Source organism: Garra rufa, chromosome 18 (assembly GCF_049309525.1).
Source record: "Garra rufa chromosome 18, GarRuf1.0, whole genome shotgun sequence".
In the NCBI taxonomy this organism is placed as follows: Eukaryota; Metazoa; Chordata; class Actinopteri; order Cypriniformes; family Cyprinidae; genus Garra; species Garra rufa.
This window is the reverse complement of record NC_133378.1, coordinates 16,502,864-16,523,437: the sequence shown is the minus strand read 5'-3', so window position 1 is coordinate 16,523,437 and position 20,574 is coordinate 16,502,864. Positions and strand designations below refer to the sequence as shown.

General features: G+C 34.7%; 1 protein-coding gene across 1 annotated transcript in view; it reads right to left on the bottom strand.

Moving 5' to 3' along the window:
- Positions 1-4,269: 4,269 nt before the first annotated feature.
- The window catches only part of nup210 (nucleoporin 210), a 66,160-nt gene continuing 49,855 nt past the window's right edge, over positions 4,270-20,574 (bottom strand). Inside the window, exons 29-37 of the mRNA XM_073823031.1 lie at positions 20,123-20,343; positions 19,907-20,043; positions 18,695-18,803; positions 17,396-17,542; positions 17,050-17,300; positions 16,757-16,961; positions 10,164-10,280; positions 9,983-10,057; positions 4,270-5,444 (exon numbers count right to left, since the gene is read on the bottom strand). Of these exons, the coding sequence (XP_073679132.1) occupies positions 5,341-5,444; positions 9,983-10,057; positions 10,164-10,280; positions 16,757-16,961; positions 17,050-17,300; positions 17,396-17,542; positions 18,695-18,803; positions 19,907-20,043; positions 20,123-20,343 (1,366 nt within the window). The 3' untranslated portion in view covers positions 4,270-5,340. The remainder of the gene's footprint in view (positions 5,445-9,982; positions 10,058-10,163; positions 10,281-16,756; positions 16,962-17,049; positions 17,301-17,395; positions 17,543-18,694; positions 18,804-19,906; positions 20,044-20,122; positions 20,344-20,574) is intronic.

Genomic DNA, 20,574 nt, shown 5'->3' with positions numbered 1-20,574 from the left:
ACCCTGTTCCTGGAGATCTACCATCCTACAAAGTTCAGCTCCAACCCTAATCAAACACCCCTGAACCAGCTACACTGCAAAAAATGCTTTTCTTACTTAGCTTTTTGTCTTGTTTCCAGCCAAAATATCTAAACATTCTTGAAACAGGAAGGATTTTCAAGCCAATTAAAAATTATTGTCTTGTTTTTAGTAAAAACAAGTCAAAATTAAGTGAGTTTTTGCTTAAAACAAGTAAAATTATCTGCCAATGGGGTAAGAAAAATAATCTAGTTGTCTGCTTGAAATAAGATTTTTTTTTCTTACGCCATTGGCAGATTATTTTGCTTGTTTTAAGCAAAAACTCACTTAATTTTGACTTGTTTTTACTAAAAACAAGACAATAATTTTTACTTGTCTAGAAAATCCTTCCTGTTTCAAGAATTTTTAGATATTTTGGCTGGAAACAAGACAAAAAATCTAAGTAAGAAAAACATTTTTTGCAGTGTAATTCATCTCTTAGTAGCATGTGATAATTACAGACAGCTGTTTTGGAGCAGGACTGGAACTAAAGTCTGCAGGTAGGTAGATCTCTAGGAACAGGGTTGGTCAGCCCTGGTTTAGATGGTCTATTACTTAACATCCACAACTTAACCCTGCCTCTTTGGCACAAATTACCCCAGACTGACAATTTTGAAAGACTAGCATGATCCAGCAGTTTAGAGCTAACATTATGCTAACGTATAGACTCACTGTGTAGCCTACTAAAGCACTAAAACATGTGTGAAATATTTTTTTCAAATGTGTCTACAATTGTTCAGACGCAACAATCAAAAAACTTTGATCATATAAATTTTACTTTAAAAGGCAAAAAACAGTTTTTTGAGCTAAAATGTGCTTAGATCTCATGCCATGTGTCTCTCTTCTTTGAGGCAAAGGTAAATTGGATGGCTCTTCAAAAGTATGTGGTCAAATGACCAATTTCTTCTATGGTTTTCTAGAAACAAGGGGTGGAACTACTTCCCCCTGGCACAAATCACCCACTCTCCCCTATACATTGTCTCCTGTTGATCATCCTTTCTCTCTTTGCAATTATGATCTCACAGTTTTTCAAAGGCATATTTCTCTCCACCATAATCTTCATTCTTTTTACCAACATGATTCTCTTGCAGAAGGACAACATATTTTCAGAAGATTTCCAGTAGTGTGGCTTTTCCTGGAGAGAACTGTGATGCCAGCACTTTCTGATGCAGATGCCATCATGAGAAAAATCTTTTAGTTGTTTAAGTTTACTTTAAACACACACACACACACACACACACACACACACACACACACACACATGTTGGGTTTACATGTTTTATGGGGACATTCCATAGGCGTAATGTTTTTTATACTGTACAAACCGTACTTTCTATCGCCCTACACCTACCCTACACCTAAACCTAGCCCTCACAGGAGATGCACACTTTTACTTCATCAAAAAAACTCATTGTGCATGATTTATAAGCCTGTTTCCTCATGGGGACCTGAGAAATGTCCCCACAAGGTGAAAATCTACTGGTATTCCTATCCTTGTGGGGACATTTGGTCCCCACAACGTGATGAATACCAGGTACACACACACACACACACACACACACACACACACACACACACACACACACACACACACACACACACACACAGACACACAGAGAGAGAGAGAGAGTTTATAAGGACTTTCCTTAGACATAATATTTTTTATACTGTACAAAATGTTCCTTACTCTTGCCCCAAAACACAACCCTCAAAAAAATTTTCTGCATTCTCACATTCCCCAAACAAACAAAAAAATTCAAGTATATGTTGGTGTTTAAAATTCTTGCTTTTCTATTCAATGCAAATCAATTCAGACAGGAAGCTGATGTTAAATGACTGACTTTATGTTTAAGGGCATGCAATTTTATTTATTATTATTTTCTAAGATAAAAAAATGATAAAACTGCAATGCAGGACCTGGAATATAATATAAATATCAGCAGCAATTAAGAAAAAATTGCTGAAAAATTAAATAAAGATTTTTTCGGTGTAGATTTGTGACTAATGTAGTGAGCAACACAGCGTTACCCCCCAGTGAAAAATGTAAATGTAAAAAAACTAAATGTATTTGAGATGCATTTATTTAATGCTAAGAATACTACAAATAAATACATTTACATATTTATTTATGTACTTAAAATATCCTGCAATTGTACTTATAGTATTCTAAACTGGTATACTTAAAGTCTGCTAAATTGGAACAACTTATTTTGTACTTAATGCAACTATACTTTTTAAATATTTTGCATTTGAAGACCAATATTATTCACAGATCATACAATCCTCATCAGTAGTGAAATTAAAACACATTTTAGACTTACTATTAGAGAAATGTGCATTGTGCACAAGTACTCCAAATGAAATTTATTTAGAAATGTATTTGTTTAGTAAGTCTGGAGCTATATGTCAGTAAATATGTTAATAGATTTGAACTATACTTAGTATGAATTAAATGTATTTTAAATATATTACTTTTTTACTAGGGACAACACTGATCATCTGATGTTTCTGTTAAATAAAAGATGAGGTCCTTTTACAAAATGGTTACAACTTTCAGTGGAGGGACAGAAATGCCTCAGCTTTCAATACAATATGTTTATTTGTGTTTCAATGATGACAAAGTGTCTTACAAGATTGAAACAACATAAAGGTGGGTAAATTATGAGAATTTAGTCATTTTTGGGTGAACTAACCCATTACCACTGCACTTTTACGTGTGTTTTTAAGTGGTCGATACTTAAATGAGAGAACATTGATAAAGTTTAAATAATGTTAAATACAGAAAGAACATGAAATGCTGTTAGTTTCTGCACATCAAACACATGTACGAACACTTTGGATGGAATCAGTTGTTGCACTAGTCAAAACTAAGTGAGTTTTTGCTTAAAACAAGCAAAATAATCTTCCAATGGAGTAAGAAAAATAATCTACTTGTCTGCTTGAAATAAGATTTTTTTTCTTACCCAGTTGGCAGATTATTTTGCTTGTTTTAAGCAAAATCTCACTTAATTTTGACTTGTTTTTACTAAAAACAAGACAATAATTTTTACTTGTCTAGAAAATCCTTCCTGATTCAAGAAGTTTTAGATATTTTGGCTGAAAACAAGACAAAAAATCTAAGTAAGAAAAGCATTTTTGCAGTGAATTCACAAATCAACATGCTACATAATTGAGCCACAGTCTCACATTAGATTTTAAAAGTTGTACTGAGCTTCAAAAAAACAAACAACAAACAGTTTAAAATTGCAAATCACTAAAATGAAATTTTAAAATATTGCAATTTTATGTATCATGTGTCTTATCACTGTCATCACTGATCTAATCTCTCTAATCTCATGTTCACATCATTGCTCCAACTGTAAATGAGAAGACATACCAATAGAAAAGGATTTCAAAACATCAGTAATAATTAGTGATAATTTTGCACAATGCAAAGCATTTTTAAAAGAAAAATACATTGAAATATCAAATAGTGTCAAATTATTATAATGAAATGATGGTGTTGTGCTGTTGTGACTTTACATGAGCAGGCTGACTATTGAGGACGGCCATTTTGGGTTGACATTATTGTAGTCCTTAGTTTCACAACACTTAAGTGTCCCCTCAGTCAACACTTAAGAATCAGTCTTAAACTTTACTGAAAGTTGCTTTTAGCTTTTTTTTTTTTATAAAAGTCTCCTACTTTTTACCAATAATTTGACACTTCTGTCAAAGTTTAAGACTATTCTTAAGAGCATTTCTGAGAAGTTTTATACATATGGGCCCAGATTTTTTTTTTTTTTTGCAGTTAATTTGCACTTTTCCGTCTCAACGTGTTTTTGAGACCCTGTTGACTACTACAGGCAAACTGCTTGATTGTCCAATGGTCATGCTTTATTGTATTTTTCTGACAGACATTTTGTAATTTTTGACTTTCCATTGTCAGTTGACCTTTTTTTTTTTGGTGCCACCTGTAGTTATGCACCTCTATTTTCAGAATATTCACTTGCCTAATAATTGCACATGCAGTGTGTATTTGCCATCTTAAGATATCGCAGTATATGCTAGTCTACTATTATGAATTGAGCCTTATTTTAAAAACCAGTGCTTCTGAAATTCACTTTTCATTATTTTCACGCAAATTGATCTTTAAAAAGTAATTTTGAAGGTTTAATTACTTCCGTGTTCCATTGTTTTTTTTTTATTCAAATGTGAACCACTGTGAACAGGTGATACTTAAAAAGAGCATATTTAATGTTTTTTAGATCACAAACATGCTGCACAAAGCTCAAAGTACATAAGGAACAAGCTGTTAACATTTGAGCAAGTTATGACTGACAGAAGAGCACACATACACTGACTCAGAAGTGCTTACAGATTGAAGTCAAAGGTTATGACAGATTCACAATTCCTCATTTTATTCAGTGCAGCAGTTATATGAGTCACATTATGGCTCTTGCTTACGAGGTTAGACACTAGAAAAGTCTTCACTCTGTCTCGCTTAGACAGGCTCACAAGGCTGAGGCATTTTATCAAAAAGGATCACATTTTCTTGAATCAACACTCACAGTTATGTTTATCAGTGTAATGTACTATTGTGGGACTGATGCTGCATTTGAACAGCAAACAACCATTAAAAGCTGCTGCGGGTTCAAGAGAAAGCTACTTCAAAAAGTACCAGTCCGTTCAGGAGCCCTTTACATCTTCCAGAGCGATTAAACTGAATTAAGCCCTTGAACGTATTTAACATTCACATCAATAACTGAAAGAAGCTGCACTCAACTCAAAAGAGTTCAACATATTAAAACCAATATAATATTGTTCATAAAATAAATGACTGGCCGTTACTTTCTGCACGACAAATACACGTAAGAGCACTTTGGACGGAATCAGTGGTTGCACTATTCACAAATCAATACGCTACATCATCGAGCCGCAGTCTCACATTAGATTTCAGAAGTTGTCCTGAGCTTCAATAAACAAATGAAGAAACAAAAAAAAATAAAATAACAGTTGAACACTTCAAATCACTAAAAATGTAAATGTCTCAAGCTATGAAAACTACAGTGGGAAAAGGGGTACTGAAAATAAGAATAAATGGGTTTACACATCAAACGTTTAAATAAAAAAACAAAAGCAGACAAAACAAAATGCAACGCTGCAGATTTGCAGCATTTCAGCGCTCATGGATTTAAGTGAAAAAGCTATTGTTTTAAGAATATAAGCAGCACAAGTATTTTCCAGCACACTATACTCCTGCATTCAATGGTAAGGCACTTTCTTCAGTCTTCGGGCTGAGACGGATTATCTGGAGTTGTAGTTTGGTGAATACAAGCGTAATCTTGGGCTTCCCTTCATGTCTGAAGACATGCTGCTGTTGAAGGGGCTTTCAGTCAGCTTCGCTACACCTGCAGAGACGGCAGCATTTACAAATGAGTGATGAATTCAAAGTCGGCAATTAAAATCCACAGTCCCTGATTATTTCAGACTGATGTTATCAGAGCAGTGCAATGCATTTCTCAATTCAGTGCTGCACTGCAAAAAATGCATTTCGTACTTAGATTTTTTGTCTTGTTTTCAGCCGAAATAATCTTAAAATTCTTAAATCAAGAAGGATTTTCTAGACAAGTAAACATTATCTTCTTGTTTTTAGAAAAAACAAGTCAAAATTAAGTGAGTTTTTTGCTGAAAACAAGCAAAATAATCTGCCGATGGGGTAAAAAAAAACACTTATTTCAGACAGAAAAAAATATATATTTTTCTTACCCCATTGGCAGATTATTTAGCTTGTTCTAAGCAAAAACTCACTTAATTTTGACTTGTTTTTTTCTGAAAACAAGAAGATAATGTTTACTCGTCTAAAAAAAATCCTTCTTGATGTAAGAATTTTACAAAATATCTAAGTAAGAAAAGCATTTTTGCAGTGTGATCCATAAGACAGACAAGCTGCATATGGGTGTAAGTACAGTAAAGGACTGTAAAGACAGCATCTGCACACAAATGAACAGCCTGTTTTAGGTGATGTACCTAAGACTTATAAGCATCAGAAAGGGTGGAAAAAGGCTAAAACTAATTTACTAATTTAATTTATGTGATACGATTTATGTAACTGAAATAATAAACATCCATTAGCATTCTTCAGCACACTTAGAAGTCTATTACACATTTTGCCTTGCAAAAATAAAAGGTCAGGCATTTATGCAAGTTATGTGTGACCCTGGATCACAAAACCAGTCATAAGGGTTAATTTGAGATTTACACATAATAAGCTTTTCATTGATGTATGGTTATTTAGGATAGGACCATATTTGGCTGAGATACAACTATTTGAAAATCTGGAATCTGAGGGTACAAAAAAAAAAATTAAATATTCAGAAAATCACATTTTAATGTTGTCCAAAATAAGTTCTTAGCAATGCAAATTACTAATTAAAAAAATTAGTTTTGATATATTAAGGGTAGGAAATTTAAAAAATATCTTCATGGAACATGATCTTTACTTAATAGCCTAATTATTTTAGCATAAACGAAAAATTGATAATTTTGACCCATACAATGTATTTTTGGCTATTGCTAGAAAAATATATTTGTGCTACTTAAATGCCGTTCCACATCGAGCACAAAAAAGCGAAACGAATATTGCACACGATGAGCTTGTGATAAAACAACAGATTCCTATGGATGCTTCCACATAGATTGCAAACGTTTTTTTAACAACCAGTCCAACGAATATTTTCAGTTTCGCAAAGCGAAAACAGCTGCTGCAGCTGCTGTTGCACAAAAGGACGAAAATGGTGGCGCGGTTTCAAAAACCAGTGTAAACAAACACAGAAGAGGAGTATTACGAGAGAGAAGAGGATGCACTCGTTATCATTGCATCGGAGAACAGATGGTTATTCTCACGTTCTTAATATAATTTCTATTAATTCTCCACTGAATAATGTGATCTGGAGGAGAACACTGTCCGTTTTCTTCCACGTGAGCGAGTGTTATAGCTATGAGTGAGAGCACGTTCACTCTCTAGATCTTCCGTATTAAAAAAAAATGATTTAAACCAGTGGTGGGCCGTTATCGGCGTTAACGTGCTGCGTTAACGTGAGACTCTTATCGGGCGATAAAAAAAATATCGCCGTTAATCTATTTTCAAAGTTGGGTTGGGAGCTGGGTCTAAACTACGCAAGATATGATGACTTTCACCTTGATATTTTAGCGCAGATGACGTATACCTAGTCGAATTGCACTGTAGGGGGCGAGAACGAGTCTTCAACTTCTGTGAAATTACCACATCAAATGAGACGTGCAAACATGGATGCAGTTATGAAGCCGCTTCAGGGCAGGTGCGTTGCTAGACCCTTTTTACTGGGGCACGTGAGTTATGATTAACTTTGATAATCCCAAAATAAAGACATTAAACTATATGCAACAACTGAATTGACGCTTCTAAAAGCAACGCAGTTTAATCGAAGACTATGCACGCAGATAGGCTATCCATGCCCGTGCGCTAGTGATGCGCGGGTCGGGGTTTTTTTCAACCCGCGGGTCCCGCAATTATGAAATTATTTGGCCCGCCCCAGCCCGCCCCGCAGTACTGTGTCTATTTTTACAACCCGCCCCGCCCCGCACCCGCGACAATTAAATAGACATACTATGCATTGTAATGCAAATGAAAACCGAAAGTGCTTTTCGCCCTTTAAACTGGCAACAATACTGTACGATTATGAATATGAACCATAAATCAAATCATATTAATAACAAGATAATCAGTGGTGTAACGTTAGTGGTGCCGGAAGAAATGTGGGTATATATGCTTCATTTATGAATATCGGTTTGAACTTTCTATTTGAACGCATTCGTTTACTGGATCCTTGGACTGAAAGGTTTAAAGGTTCACTGGTTTAAGGAAGTTCTGATCATGAAAATCTGCTTCTTTTTATTTGTAAGATATTGTGTTCGTTATTATGTACTGTTTAAAATGACTAGGGTGCAGGACGCAGCGGGCGCAATACATTTCAAAGCAAGCCGGCGCCACAGTCCTGACTACATCATTGCTGTCTTTATTGTGTGTTTTTAGCGAATATTTACATTCATTCACATATGACTGGATGTGGTTGACTGTCATGATTTTGGCTAATGCAGGATAATGCGCATCAGAGGAGATTTAAATACGCATAGCACCAGGCCAGCAGAGCTGAATGTGAGTTCGCTTGATGCGCTTGTGGCTGGCAGCGGGAGCTGCTTGGCGCTTTCGTGACGTGACGATAACCTTATTAAAGAACTTAATAAAATATGAAAATAGATATTCCCAAATATGTAATATAGGCTATAGGGGATTGCACGCAACATACATTGATTTTTTTTAATTTTATTTTGTTTTTAATGACCCGCCCCAACCCGCCCCGCAAATAAAGTGACAGTTTCTTTACCCGCCCCAACCCGACCCGCGGGTTACCCGCGGGTTATGAGACGACCCGCGCATCACTACCGTGCGCGTCTGTGTATTTACCGGCTACGCGCACGTCGTGCAGCCTTTTGCGCAGAAGTACTTGGTTACACAAGTTTGTATAGGTAATTATGTTGTAAATGCAATTGTCAAGCAGTTTGTGATGCATTTTGGAAACAGGAGATGAGCGCCTGATCTAATGCGCCACCTGGCCCGTTCTCGAAGACTTACTTTTAGTCATTATTTGGGTAGCACACATATTCTGAATGCCTTCAGCAGAATTCAAATTAGCCATTTTAATCTAGATTAATCTAGATTAATTCCAAGATTTAATCTAGATTAATCTAGATTAAAAAAATTAATCTATGCCCACCCCTAATTTAAACATTTCTCTACTGTTCTACACATGAAATATGAAAGCAAACAAACATATGATTATGTTATATTGTATATCTAATATATATTTTCTGTATCTAATTTGTATGCAGCTGACTGTATTTTTATAACAATAAAGGATGTTTATGACAATAAACAGTGTTGCGTTATTAAACATACAAAGAGTGCATGTCTGCCTATTATAGAATCAAAATCAACTGCAGACCACAATCAGAAGTTATTACAAGTGCTCGATGATGGTTTAAAGTGGGTTTTAAGAAAATACATTAATAATTGTATACATTTTCAAATGTGGCTAATTTTACTTCTATTTATATTTTAAGATGTTTTCTTTATAGCATTATAGATAGTTTGTGTTTCTTGCGTTGAACCAAACTTTATTTATCTTAAGTTAATTCTGTATATTGAGCAGCGGACGATGTTAAATCCATATACAAGATACATATAAGGAAAAATACATTGTTGGTTGACGCCACCTAGCGTGCAGGTGTAAATTAGCAGAAGGTGAACAATCGGTTTTAACACCTTGTAACAAGGTGTTAAAATGCACAATTCGTTGCCGATTTTCCTTGTGTTTTTGCATCGTGCTCAGTGTGGAAAGGCCTTAAGAACTCTAATACACATTTTGCCCTGCAGAAATAATGGGTCAGGCATTTATGAAAGTTAAATGTGACCCTGGATCACTAAACCAGTCATTTTTGAAATTAAGATTTATACATAATCAGCTTTTTATTGATGTATGGTTTGTTAGTATAGGATGATATTTGGCTCTAATTTGAAAATCTGGAATCTGAGGGTGCAAAAAATAATCTAAATATTCAGAAAAACACCTTTTAAAGTTGTCCAAATAAGTTCTGAGAAAAGCATATTACTAATCAAAAATTAAGTTTATATATATTAAGGGTAGGAAATTCACAAAATATCTTCATGGAACATGATCTTTACTTAATATCCTAATGATTTTTGGCATAAAAGAAAAATCAATCATTTTGACCAATACAATGTATTTTTGGCTATTTCTACAAATATATTTGTGCTACTTAAGACTAGTTTTGTCCAGGGTCACAATTTGGTTATGTTCTTGCAGGAGTGTTTTTCAGATGCATGTACCTGCAGGAGGTGGAGTCTTCTGGATGAATGCAGGATGATGGACAGCTTCTCTTGGGGAAAACAGCGCATGGCACACTGAAGAAACATAAATTGAAAGATATTGTAAATAAAGAACAAAAACGGTCCTAAAATCTATTATCCATGATATTTAAACTGTTGTGCAGGATGTGGACATGTTTACCGATGATGACGACAGCGGTGGCAGCCAAAAGAGCAAATAAAGTGAAGAACATCACTTGATAGGAGTCAATAAACTGCTGAAGAATATTGGGCCCATCCGCTCCATCTACTATATGTGCTACAAAAAAGTGAAGCAGCATGGGTTAGTATTTATAAGCAAAATAACAAAGACATCAAAGGATATGGACATTTTTTTTATTCTAATGCTCCTTGAGGTTGACAAAAAGTGTCATATATTTGCAACAATTATCATTCTAAACCCTCATTCTGGCCCTGTGTCAGAAATCATCTCCCTTAAGGCTTGTCAGCAAACAGCCCCCATTATGATCGGCTAATGTCACTGCATGGCAAAAAGATTCAATGCCTCCCACTACAGCATGCCAGTGTTTTGAAAACTGTCATTTACAGACAATCATTATGAAATTGTTTACTTGCAGTTTGCAATGCAACTGCTGTCCGATCCTGATCCTAAAGGCTTTCAAGTTAGGTTCTTTAAATTGTGCAATCATTATGCCTTATTTATTACATGGCTCTGTGGAATACTTGATTCTGATTGGTTAGTCACCACTTTCAAGGTATGTTACTCCCTAATAACAACCGGTAAAAACTGATAACACAGGCTCATCTGGGTAACTGCCTGCAGTTGACGCTGTTCACTAGCTGGGAACATTTTTTCTTCATAGAAGCTTTGCATTTGGTTGGCTAATAAAATATTACAACTCAATTCAATATTATGAGTACGATTATTTAATTACATCATCCTGGTATTGCAGAATAGCTCTCTCGTTTCATACAAACGCAGCTGCTGCCATTTTGCGACAAAGGTTTTGTATACTGTAATGTATTGTAAGATAAACTGGTAAGATTTTGAAACATTTTCATCTTAAATCAATATAATTATCGCCATAATTATTTAACTGGTGAAATGTTGAGTAATAAGTGGTATGACTGCACCCTATCCCCTACATGTCCGTCTAGTTGCCGCTTGCTAGCAACAGCCTTTTTTGCATTCAAATATTTTAACTCTGATAAATGTTTTATGTCTAATTATTAACTTTTGTGGCAAAGCAGCTGTGTATTATGCGGGATAATGTACATCCAGCCAGTTGTTATTGCAGAATAAAGCCAGACAGGCTTATCAGCAGCCCGACGCAAAGCAGATTATCCCTTACTTACAAAACATTTTGCAATCAAATGCTCTGAACAAACATAAAATCAGCAGTTGCTTACAGGTGACAGACTTGAAATATTTTATGCTACGCAATGGGTAGGATTAGGGAGTTTTTGTTTTTATTTGTCTTAGGCCAACTATTTATACGCATTTTTATGAGACCGGGTTTGAATTCTAGAGCAACAGAATCAAAAATGGCGTGATAATACAGGGAGGATTTATCACAGTTGACAGGCCGTTTTTAAATAAATGAGCCCAGGCGAGGCTTGTCCAATCCATCACAACTAACAATGACTTTAAATGCTTTGTTAGCGAGCGCACCTCGAAGCTTGCACGATCGCGCCCCCACGGCACTGACGGCGGCTTCAGTGGATCTCAAGATGAACGCGAATCATTTCTTTTTCTCAGTCTCTGTGGGTGAACTAAACCTGTCATAATTATATAGGCAACTTGATAAGCCGTGCTGTTCCGTTCATTCAGCGCAGCTTTGAATGTGAGAATGCGGTTGTGAATCCTGACAATGTAAAGGCATATGTTTGGCTACATACAGTATATGCGGTTCTGATAGGGCTGCACGATTATGAGAAAAATCATAATTGTCGATTATTCCCTTAAAATTGTAATTGCGATTATTACAATTTGCATTGATGTCATTGATATTGCATGCCATAATTTTATATAAATAACCATTTTCTTATAACAAAAATATATAAAGTTACAAAATTTACACAGATTAAAAGGCAAAAGAATTATAAAGACCAATATGTATCACTTTACAGTGAGATGTCTAGAGTTAATGTATTAATATTCACAATGAGCAATAGCTACATTTGCTACGTAAGTTATTAATCTTTGTTAAAAAAACACAACTCTTAGTTCATGTTAGCTCAATAAATAAAACAGTTACAACTTTTGATTTTAGCACTTTGTTATTAAATATTGGAATTACCTAAGATTAATCAATGCTTAGAAGAATGTTTGGTAACACTTTCTATGAAGCCCGTATTTATAATACATTATAAGGGTATTCTTAAGGCATTATAATGAATGCATAATGCATTATAAAAAACCTTATAATATGTTATATCATCTCATGAGTATTCATAAGAACAGTTTTAATGTATTATAATTTGTACTTTTTTGTGGTTATAGCTTTTAAGAGAATGATTACCTCCTCATAGTTATAACATATTATAAGTCTCATATCTTGCCATGTTTCTCATGTCACTTTACTTAAAGCATACAAAGACCACTTATAAGTAATTATAATAATATTTCCGAAAGAACCCTAAGATCAGGTATCAGTTTAGATAAATGTGTAATATGAACAGTTTGATGATTTTGATGGTACCCTTCAGACAGCTTTTGATAAGTAACTCTGCAACTGCATGTCAGCTAGCAGTAATTATTATTATGCTGAATATATGCTAACACTAAATTTCGATGTTTCCCCAAAAGACAAACTATTATGTTATATTATAAGTAACTTTGCAAGTACATGAACATTCTACCTAGCCCAACCATAACCTAAGCCTACTAATACTCTAAGGAGTGTTAGTTGGCATGTAGTTAGAAAGTTTAAGCTTATAGTCAATAGACTTAGGGGACCATCAAAATAAAACGTAATATAATGTAAAAAATAAATGTAATATGATATAGTCCATTATAAATTAAGAAGATTTAATATGCCGTTCATTGTGTGTTATAAACAATCATAATCTTAAAAGTTATAACTTCAAATACTCAAGTATTATAATGTATTATAATTGTTGTTATGATTATTCATGAGATGGTATGACATATTATAAGGTTTCTTATAATGCATTATGCATTTATTATAATGCCTTAGAAATACCGTTATAATGTGTTATAAATAGGGGCTTCATAGAAAGTGTTACCGAATGTTTCATTGTTAGTTTATGTTAACTAATGCATTAACTAATGTTAACTATTAAAGCCCTAATGTAAAGTTTGACCAAACAATAAAGAACCAAAACACTTTTAAACAATATCTAGGGCATGTTGTAGTCCAGATTAAAAGGTAAAAAAGTTTGAAAAATAGCCTATTAAGTCTAAATATTTAAGCATTTGTCACTGTGATGAACACCATAGCAATTACACAAATTTAAATGTGTTTTTTAACCATTGAAACACATTAGAAACTGAAAGCTGTTTTGTTTACGGGGTAACGGCATTATGTTTAGCACACTTATCTATATAATGACTCTATTATAGATCAGTGGTTTAGCTGTCAGAGAATGAAAGTGCGTGTGTTTCCATCACACAGTGCACACGTGTCTTTGACGCAGCATACAGCGGTGTTGTGCATTGTGACCAGTTGATGGGAAAAGTTATCTTAAAATGCATTTAAATTTCGGAATAATTTGTTATAAATAATTATTCTAAGTATTTTGATGTGCCCACGATACATTATCGTTTCTACTCTAACAACGTGACATGCTCTAAACACGCAGAATAATGAACTTTTTTTGTAATCGCGGTTTTGGACGATTATGGAATCGTGGCATCCATAATCGTAATTGCGATTAGAAACTCGATTAATTGTGCAGCCCTAGGTTCTGACGGTCATATAATAATAAAATGCTATATGAATGCAACTCTATGACGTGATGTTGCCATACTAGCCTTTACCTTCTGCTCTAGAGTCATCTTAAGTAGGGATAACTGCAGGGTCGCGCAATGGGCGTGACTACATGTGCGACGCATTCCATTCTAATTGACGTATTTTCTTAATCGACGCAATCGATGTCGTTGACAAATCACTGCAGCTCTACTCACAACAACAACGAAACGTTGCATTTTTTGTAAAATAAAGCAAACAGGATGCCCCTTCTGCCATCTCGGTCTCAGTGAGTGAACTTGAGCGCGAAACTTTGAATCTCTGTATATACTTGCCATACAGAAATTAAAACTATATCTATAGAGAGTGAAATGTCTACTTTTAAATAAAATACAAATATTCTCAGATTATGTAATTTGTATAAAACATGCATACAGGCGCATCACTACTGCGGAGAAGACGAGTCAGTGTCACCAACTTCATCTCTTAAACCGGAAAAAAGAAAGCACTAGTTTATCAATAAATTATTAAAACATTAATGCAGTCTCCTTGCAGTTTATCTAGCGGTGCGCTGTGACAAGCTTAAGCACTTATTAGGTTACGTACGAAATTAAAAGGCTCGTTATTATGATTTATATGGTTTATTATAAACGTGCAAAAAATGAATGATTACTATTTGACCAGAAAAAAAATTTAGTCGAAGGCAGCCCTAGATCCTTCTGATGGAACCTTCTTGACTAGGGCTGTCACTAACGATTATTTTGGAAATAAAGTTATCTGATGATTATTCTGACGATTAATCTGATAATTATAATTTTTGTTTTTTTGTGGCAATAAAAATAGACAATAGCTAATATAGCAAAATAGCAAACATTAACATTTAAAATGACTTTAAATACATATATAATAGTAATGAGGCAATAATAATTAGTTCAAATAATGTATCAAAAGCACATAATCATGGTTTTATTGAACGGAACTGTTAAAATACATAATGTATTACAAACAATAGAGCTAATGTACATTACGCATTACAACAAATATCTGCAGAGGGCACGAGCGGCCTGACAATTGTTTTTACTCTTTACCACGCAATCTAATACTTAAAATCAACTAAACAACATTTAATTGAAATGTCTACTTAATTTAACATTTGACCATTTCTTTAGAACAGAAATGCTACAGCCACTGTAACTTCTTTATTTTTTTTTTAAATAACAATGAACAGTTAGCATATTGAAAAAAGATATTAATGTTTTCTCCTGTGTTTTATAAATATTTCCCTTACAAATCTGATTAAAAGGTGCTCGTTGTGTTCCCAGATGAACGTTATATAATAAACCCAAACTCAAAGAAATATGCAGAAATGAAGTTTGAGATGCTCCACACATTAAATGATAACAGTTCTTGCACGTACATAACCTACACGCATATAAAACAATTAAAGTGCATGGTAACACTTCATTTTAAGGATCAGGAATTAGACAGCAATTAATGACTAATAACTGCATTTGTAAATGACTAGTTATGGACTTGTATGCATTTACAAGCTATTTATAAGACCTTTATTGGCTGTTGTCTTATGTTGGTCTTATAGACCCTTTATACTTGTTTCTGTCCTAACAGTGTACTAATTAGCTAAACATAAAACAAACTAATAGCTTGTATTGTGCAAATTACAAACTTAATCAGTTCTCAGTACACTATGCGAATGTGTTGCTTATAAGTATGAAATTAATATAGAATAGGCATTTCATCAGACATTTAAATTAGCTGAAAAACAGTTACACAAAAGCAGTCTTCTAGCAGTTGTTCCATACTAATAAATGATTAATAAACAAAATATTCCCCATTCCCTTAATTTATTAACAGCTAATAAGCACATTTCTCACTAATAAATGCAGTATTACTTTAGAATAGGGAAAATAATCTGAAGTAGAAAAGAGACATGAAAGATTGCAGTGAAGAATACTGTCTTTATTGTTTGATGGTTCAACAAGAGAACAGATGAGACACATCTGCAAACTTTCATGATCGCTTTTCTACTTTAGAATAGGGAACATAATCTGAAGTAATACTGAATGTATTAGTGAGAAATTTGCTTGTTAGCTATTAATAAATTCAGGGAATGGGGAATATTTAGTTTTTAAATCATTTGTTAGTATGGAACAACTGCTAGAAAGACTGCTTTTGTGTAAAAGTGTTTTTCTGTTAATTGAAATGTCTATGATGAAATGCCTATTCTATATTTATTTTACACTTATAAGCTACACATTCACATAGTGTACTGAGAACTTATAAAGTGTGTAATTCGCACAATACAAGCTATTAGTTTGTTTTATGTTTAGCTAATTAGTACACTGTTAGGAGAGAAACAAATATAAAGGGTCTATAAGACAAAAATAAGACAACAGCCAATAAAGGTCTTATAAATAGCTTGTAATGGCATACAAGTCCATAACTAGTCACTTACAAATGCAGTTATTAGTCATTAATTACTGTCTAATTCCTGATCCTTAAAATAAAGTGTTACCAAGTGCATATATTAAACCTGCATCGCATATATTTAATTGAAATTTGAATTATTTGTAAATTCACAATAGCAATACCATTATGCTTTATTATGATTTTTAAATGGGTTTAATATATCATGCAGCCTTATAAAATGCTCTAATGCGTTTCATGGACTTTCGTCCGTGGATTGCGCCACTTCCGGTATTTTGCCGGTTACTCAACACAGACAATATGCAATCGAGAATTGAATCGAGGAATCATGACAGCCCTATTCTTTACCATCAAAATGTTTCTCACTATGCTGTCAGACAGAAGTTGAGGAACAAACCTTGCACAGAATTGCTGCTGGCTGCTAGATGCATGACAGACACCGGGATGTGCAGCACCTGACCACTAGATGCGCTGCTCACAGACACAGACGCCGTCAGCGACCCCTGCGGCTTCACCAGTCTAACTGTGTATCTGATGTAGCTGGGAAAGCTGTGAGAAACCTCCTTCTCCTCGATCACAACAGCAGGAGAACTGCTCTTCACCTGAACACGACAAAGAGCCAATCTCATCCACATGTACACAGCTGCTGACTACAATAACGGCAATCTCAGACACAGATGCAGGCATTACGTCTAGCTGCTGAAGAGCTCCTGCCGTCCCGTAGATGGTCAGGTCAGCAGACGTGTGCTGATTGCTCAGGATGATGTCCGTCTGATCGGCGTAGATGCCTGGATTGACAGGCAGCCGGGCACTTTTCTGCTCTCCGGTGAAGTGAGATCCCTGCACACCAGCCTTCACATCCACATCAGTCATAGACATGCTCAACACCTTCACCTGCTGGTCGCTCATGGGTTTAAAGCTCAGCACACAGCTGTAGAAACCTAGCAGTCAGAGGAGATACAGATCACAGAAAAGTTCAAACTTTTCACTTTGAATGTTTTAAGTTCAGTGCTGCACTAAGGTTCATCGGAGAGACCTGTGCCGGCGTCAAATGCCGTGTGAGTGTGGTAGACGTCATGAGCGGAGAAATCCACAGCACTGCTGGTGAAGCGGAGCTGACAGCTGATGGAGGACTCTGGGCGGAGCAGAGCGATGCTGTCTGACTGAGAGGAGGAGCAGCTTCCTGTGGACAGAGAAAACATTGAGAGTTAGGATGCTGTTCAGAAAGAAAATTGGGGAAAAAAATGGCACATATCACCTGTTTATGAGACTTTTACATTTGCTTGTGCTCATTTTGCACAGGGTTACAACACAGTCATAGTAAACAATTTAAGACTTCAGATGCAAAAACCTCTCAGTCCGTATAAGACTTTTTGGTCACACTTTATATTAGGTGGCCTTAAGTATTATGTACTTACATCAAAAAATAAGTACAATGTACTTAATGTGGTCATATTGTATTGCAAACCACTTTGGCTTCTATTAAGGTGGGATATGGTTAGGGACATGTTTGGTGGTATGGGTAGGTTTAAGGGATGGCTCAACAGTGGTAAATACAGAAATTAATTACAAATGTAAATACATATATTTTTTAAAAAATATAAGTACAATGTAAAAACGTGTGTACACAATAAGTACATTGTACTAAATTACTTATTTAAATACAAGTACATAGTAGTTAAGGCCACCTAATATAAAATGGGACCCACTTTTTATAAAGCCCCTATTTATAATACATTATAAGGGCATTATAATGAATGCATAATGCATTATAAAAACCTTATAATGTGTTATATCATCTCATGAATACTCATAACAACAATTATAATACATCATAATACTTAAGTATTTGAGGTCATAACTTTTAAGATTATGATTATATAACACACAATGGGCGGCATATTAAATCTACTTCATTTATAATGGATCATCATATTGCATTTATTTTTTTACATTACATTACACTTTATTTTGATGGTCCACTTAGTCTATTGACTATAATCAACTTTCCAACTACATATCAACTAACACTCCTTAGAGTATTAGTAGACTAATGTTAGGCTAATGTTAGGCTAGGTAGAAGGTTCATGTACTTAACCAAAGTTACTTATAATCAGTTTGTCTTTTTGGGAACCATCAAAATACAGTGTGAGCATACATTTAGCACACTACTAATAAGAATTACAATGGTGAAAAATATTGGCAAAATACATGTGGGAAAAACACGTAAAACACAGGCAAAATGCAATCCAGGACTTTTATAATCGAGTACTCAAATTTAATTGAGGAATCGTGACAGCCCTACTCTAATAAAAATGTGTGGAGTGCTCTGTACCGATGAGGTTGCTTCCTGTTTCCCTGGTTGACATCAAGACTTTAGATTCTCTATCCTTCTTCACTGCGGGAATCACGACAGACGTCCGAGACGCACCTTCAATAAGAACCTAAACAAAGCACAGCATTACAATACAATCACAATAATGATCATCTACAGTTTAAGGTAACACTTTCTATGAAGCCCGTACTTGTAATACATTATAAGGGTATTCTTAAGGCATTATAATGAGTGCATAATGCATTAGAAAAAACCTTATAATATGTTATATCATCTCATGAGTATTCATAAGAACTGTTTTAATGTATTATAATTTTTACTTAGAGCTTTTACGAGTTTGATTACCTCCTCATAGCTATAATGTATTATAAGTATAATATCTTGCCATGTTACTCATGTCACTTAACTTAAAGCATACAAAAGACCACTTATAAGTAATTATAATAATATTTCCCAAAGAACCCTAAGATCAGGCATCAGATCAGATCAGATGAATGTGTAATATGACAGATTTATATTATCAGTTTGATTATTTTGATGGTACCCTTTAGACAGCTTTTGAGAAGTAACTCTACAACTGTATGTCAGCTAGCAGTAATTATTAGTAGTGTGCTAAATATATGCTAACACTAAATTTTGATGTTTCCCCAAAAAAGACAAACTGTTTATTGTATTATATTATATTATAAGTAACTTTGCAAGTACATGAACCTTTTACCTAGTCTAACATTAACCTAGGTCTACTAATACTCTAAGGAGTGTTAGTTGATATGTAGGTGGATAGTTTAAGCTGACAGTAAATAGACTAAGTGGACCATCAAAATAAAATGTAATATAATGTAAAAAATAAATGTAATATGATATAGTCCATTATAAATTAAGTAGATTTAATATGGCGTCCATTGTGTGTTAGAAATAATCATAATCTTAAAAGTTATAACCTCAAATACTTAAGTATTATAATGTATTATAATTGTTGTTATGATTATTCATGAGATGATATAACACACTATAAGGTTTTTTATAATGCATTATGCATTCATTATAATGCCTTAGAAATACCCTATAATGTGTTATAAATGGGGGCTTCATAGAAAGTGTTACCCAGTTGAACAGGCACCACACTTTCGGACCAAAGAATTTTTATGATTTTTCCTGCTAAATATCTCATTCAGAATATCTCCAAACTGAAGTCCACAAGATTCATTTCACCTCTCTGTAGGTGCGGAGTTGACCGGCTATCTCATAGTAAACAGAGACTGTGCCCTTGTCTCTGGCTACTGCTGCTCCAGTCCTGGGATCGATCTCCAGCAGAGCGCTGGACGATGAGCTCCACACACCTGACGCACCTGAACATGAACAATGACATCCTGAAATACTCACAGAAACCATAAGGGCTGCCATTTTTTTGTCTGTGTCTTCTCTTACCTTCCTGATTAACAAACTGTGCAGAAAAACACACAACATCTCCCACGACCAGCCGCTGGGCTTCAGCTGGGTGAATAGCATGTTGGACAGGTATTGCGAGGAAATCTGCGAGTCCGGCCTGCTCCGAATCCCAAACTCCCAGCAGGGTCAGACCCACATTCACCGTCCGCACCGTCAGCGTGCCGTTACTCGAACCCTTACCAACCTGCACCAAATCATCCCTGAACACATAACACAGATAATGGAGTTAATATCATTAACACACATTGCTTAAAAAAAAAACAAAAAAAAAAAAAACATATGCAGTAATATCTGTCAATATAACTGCACAAATATCTATTTAATTATCTGCATTTACCACCTTTAACACATTACATTACAATATTTTGATGCCTCAACATTTGTAAACAGGGATGTAACGTTATCAAAATATTTCCAAATAAATCCACGAT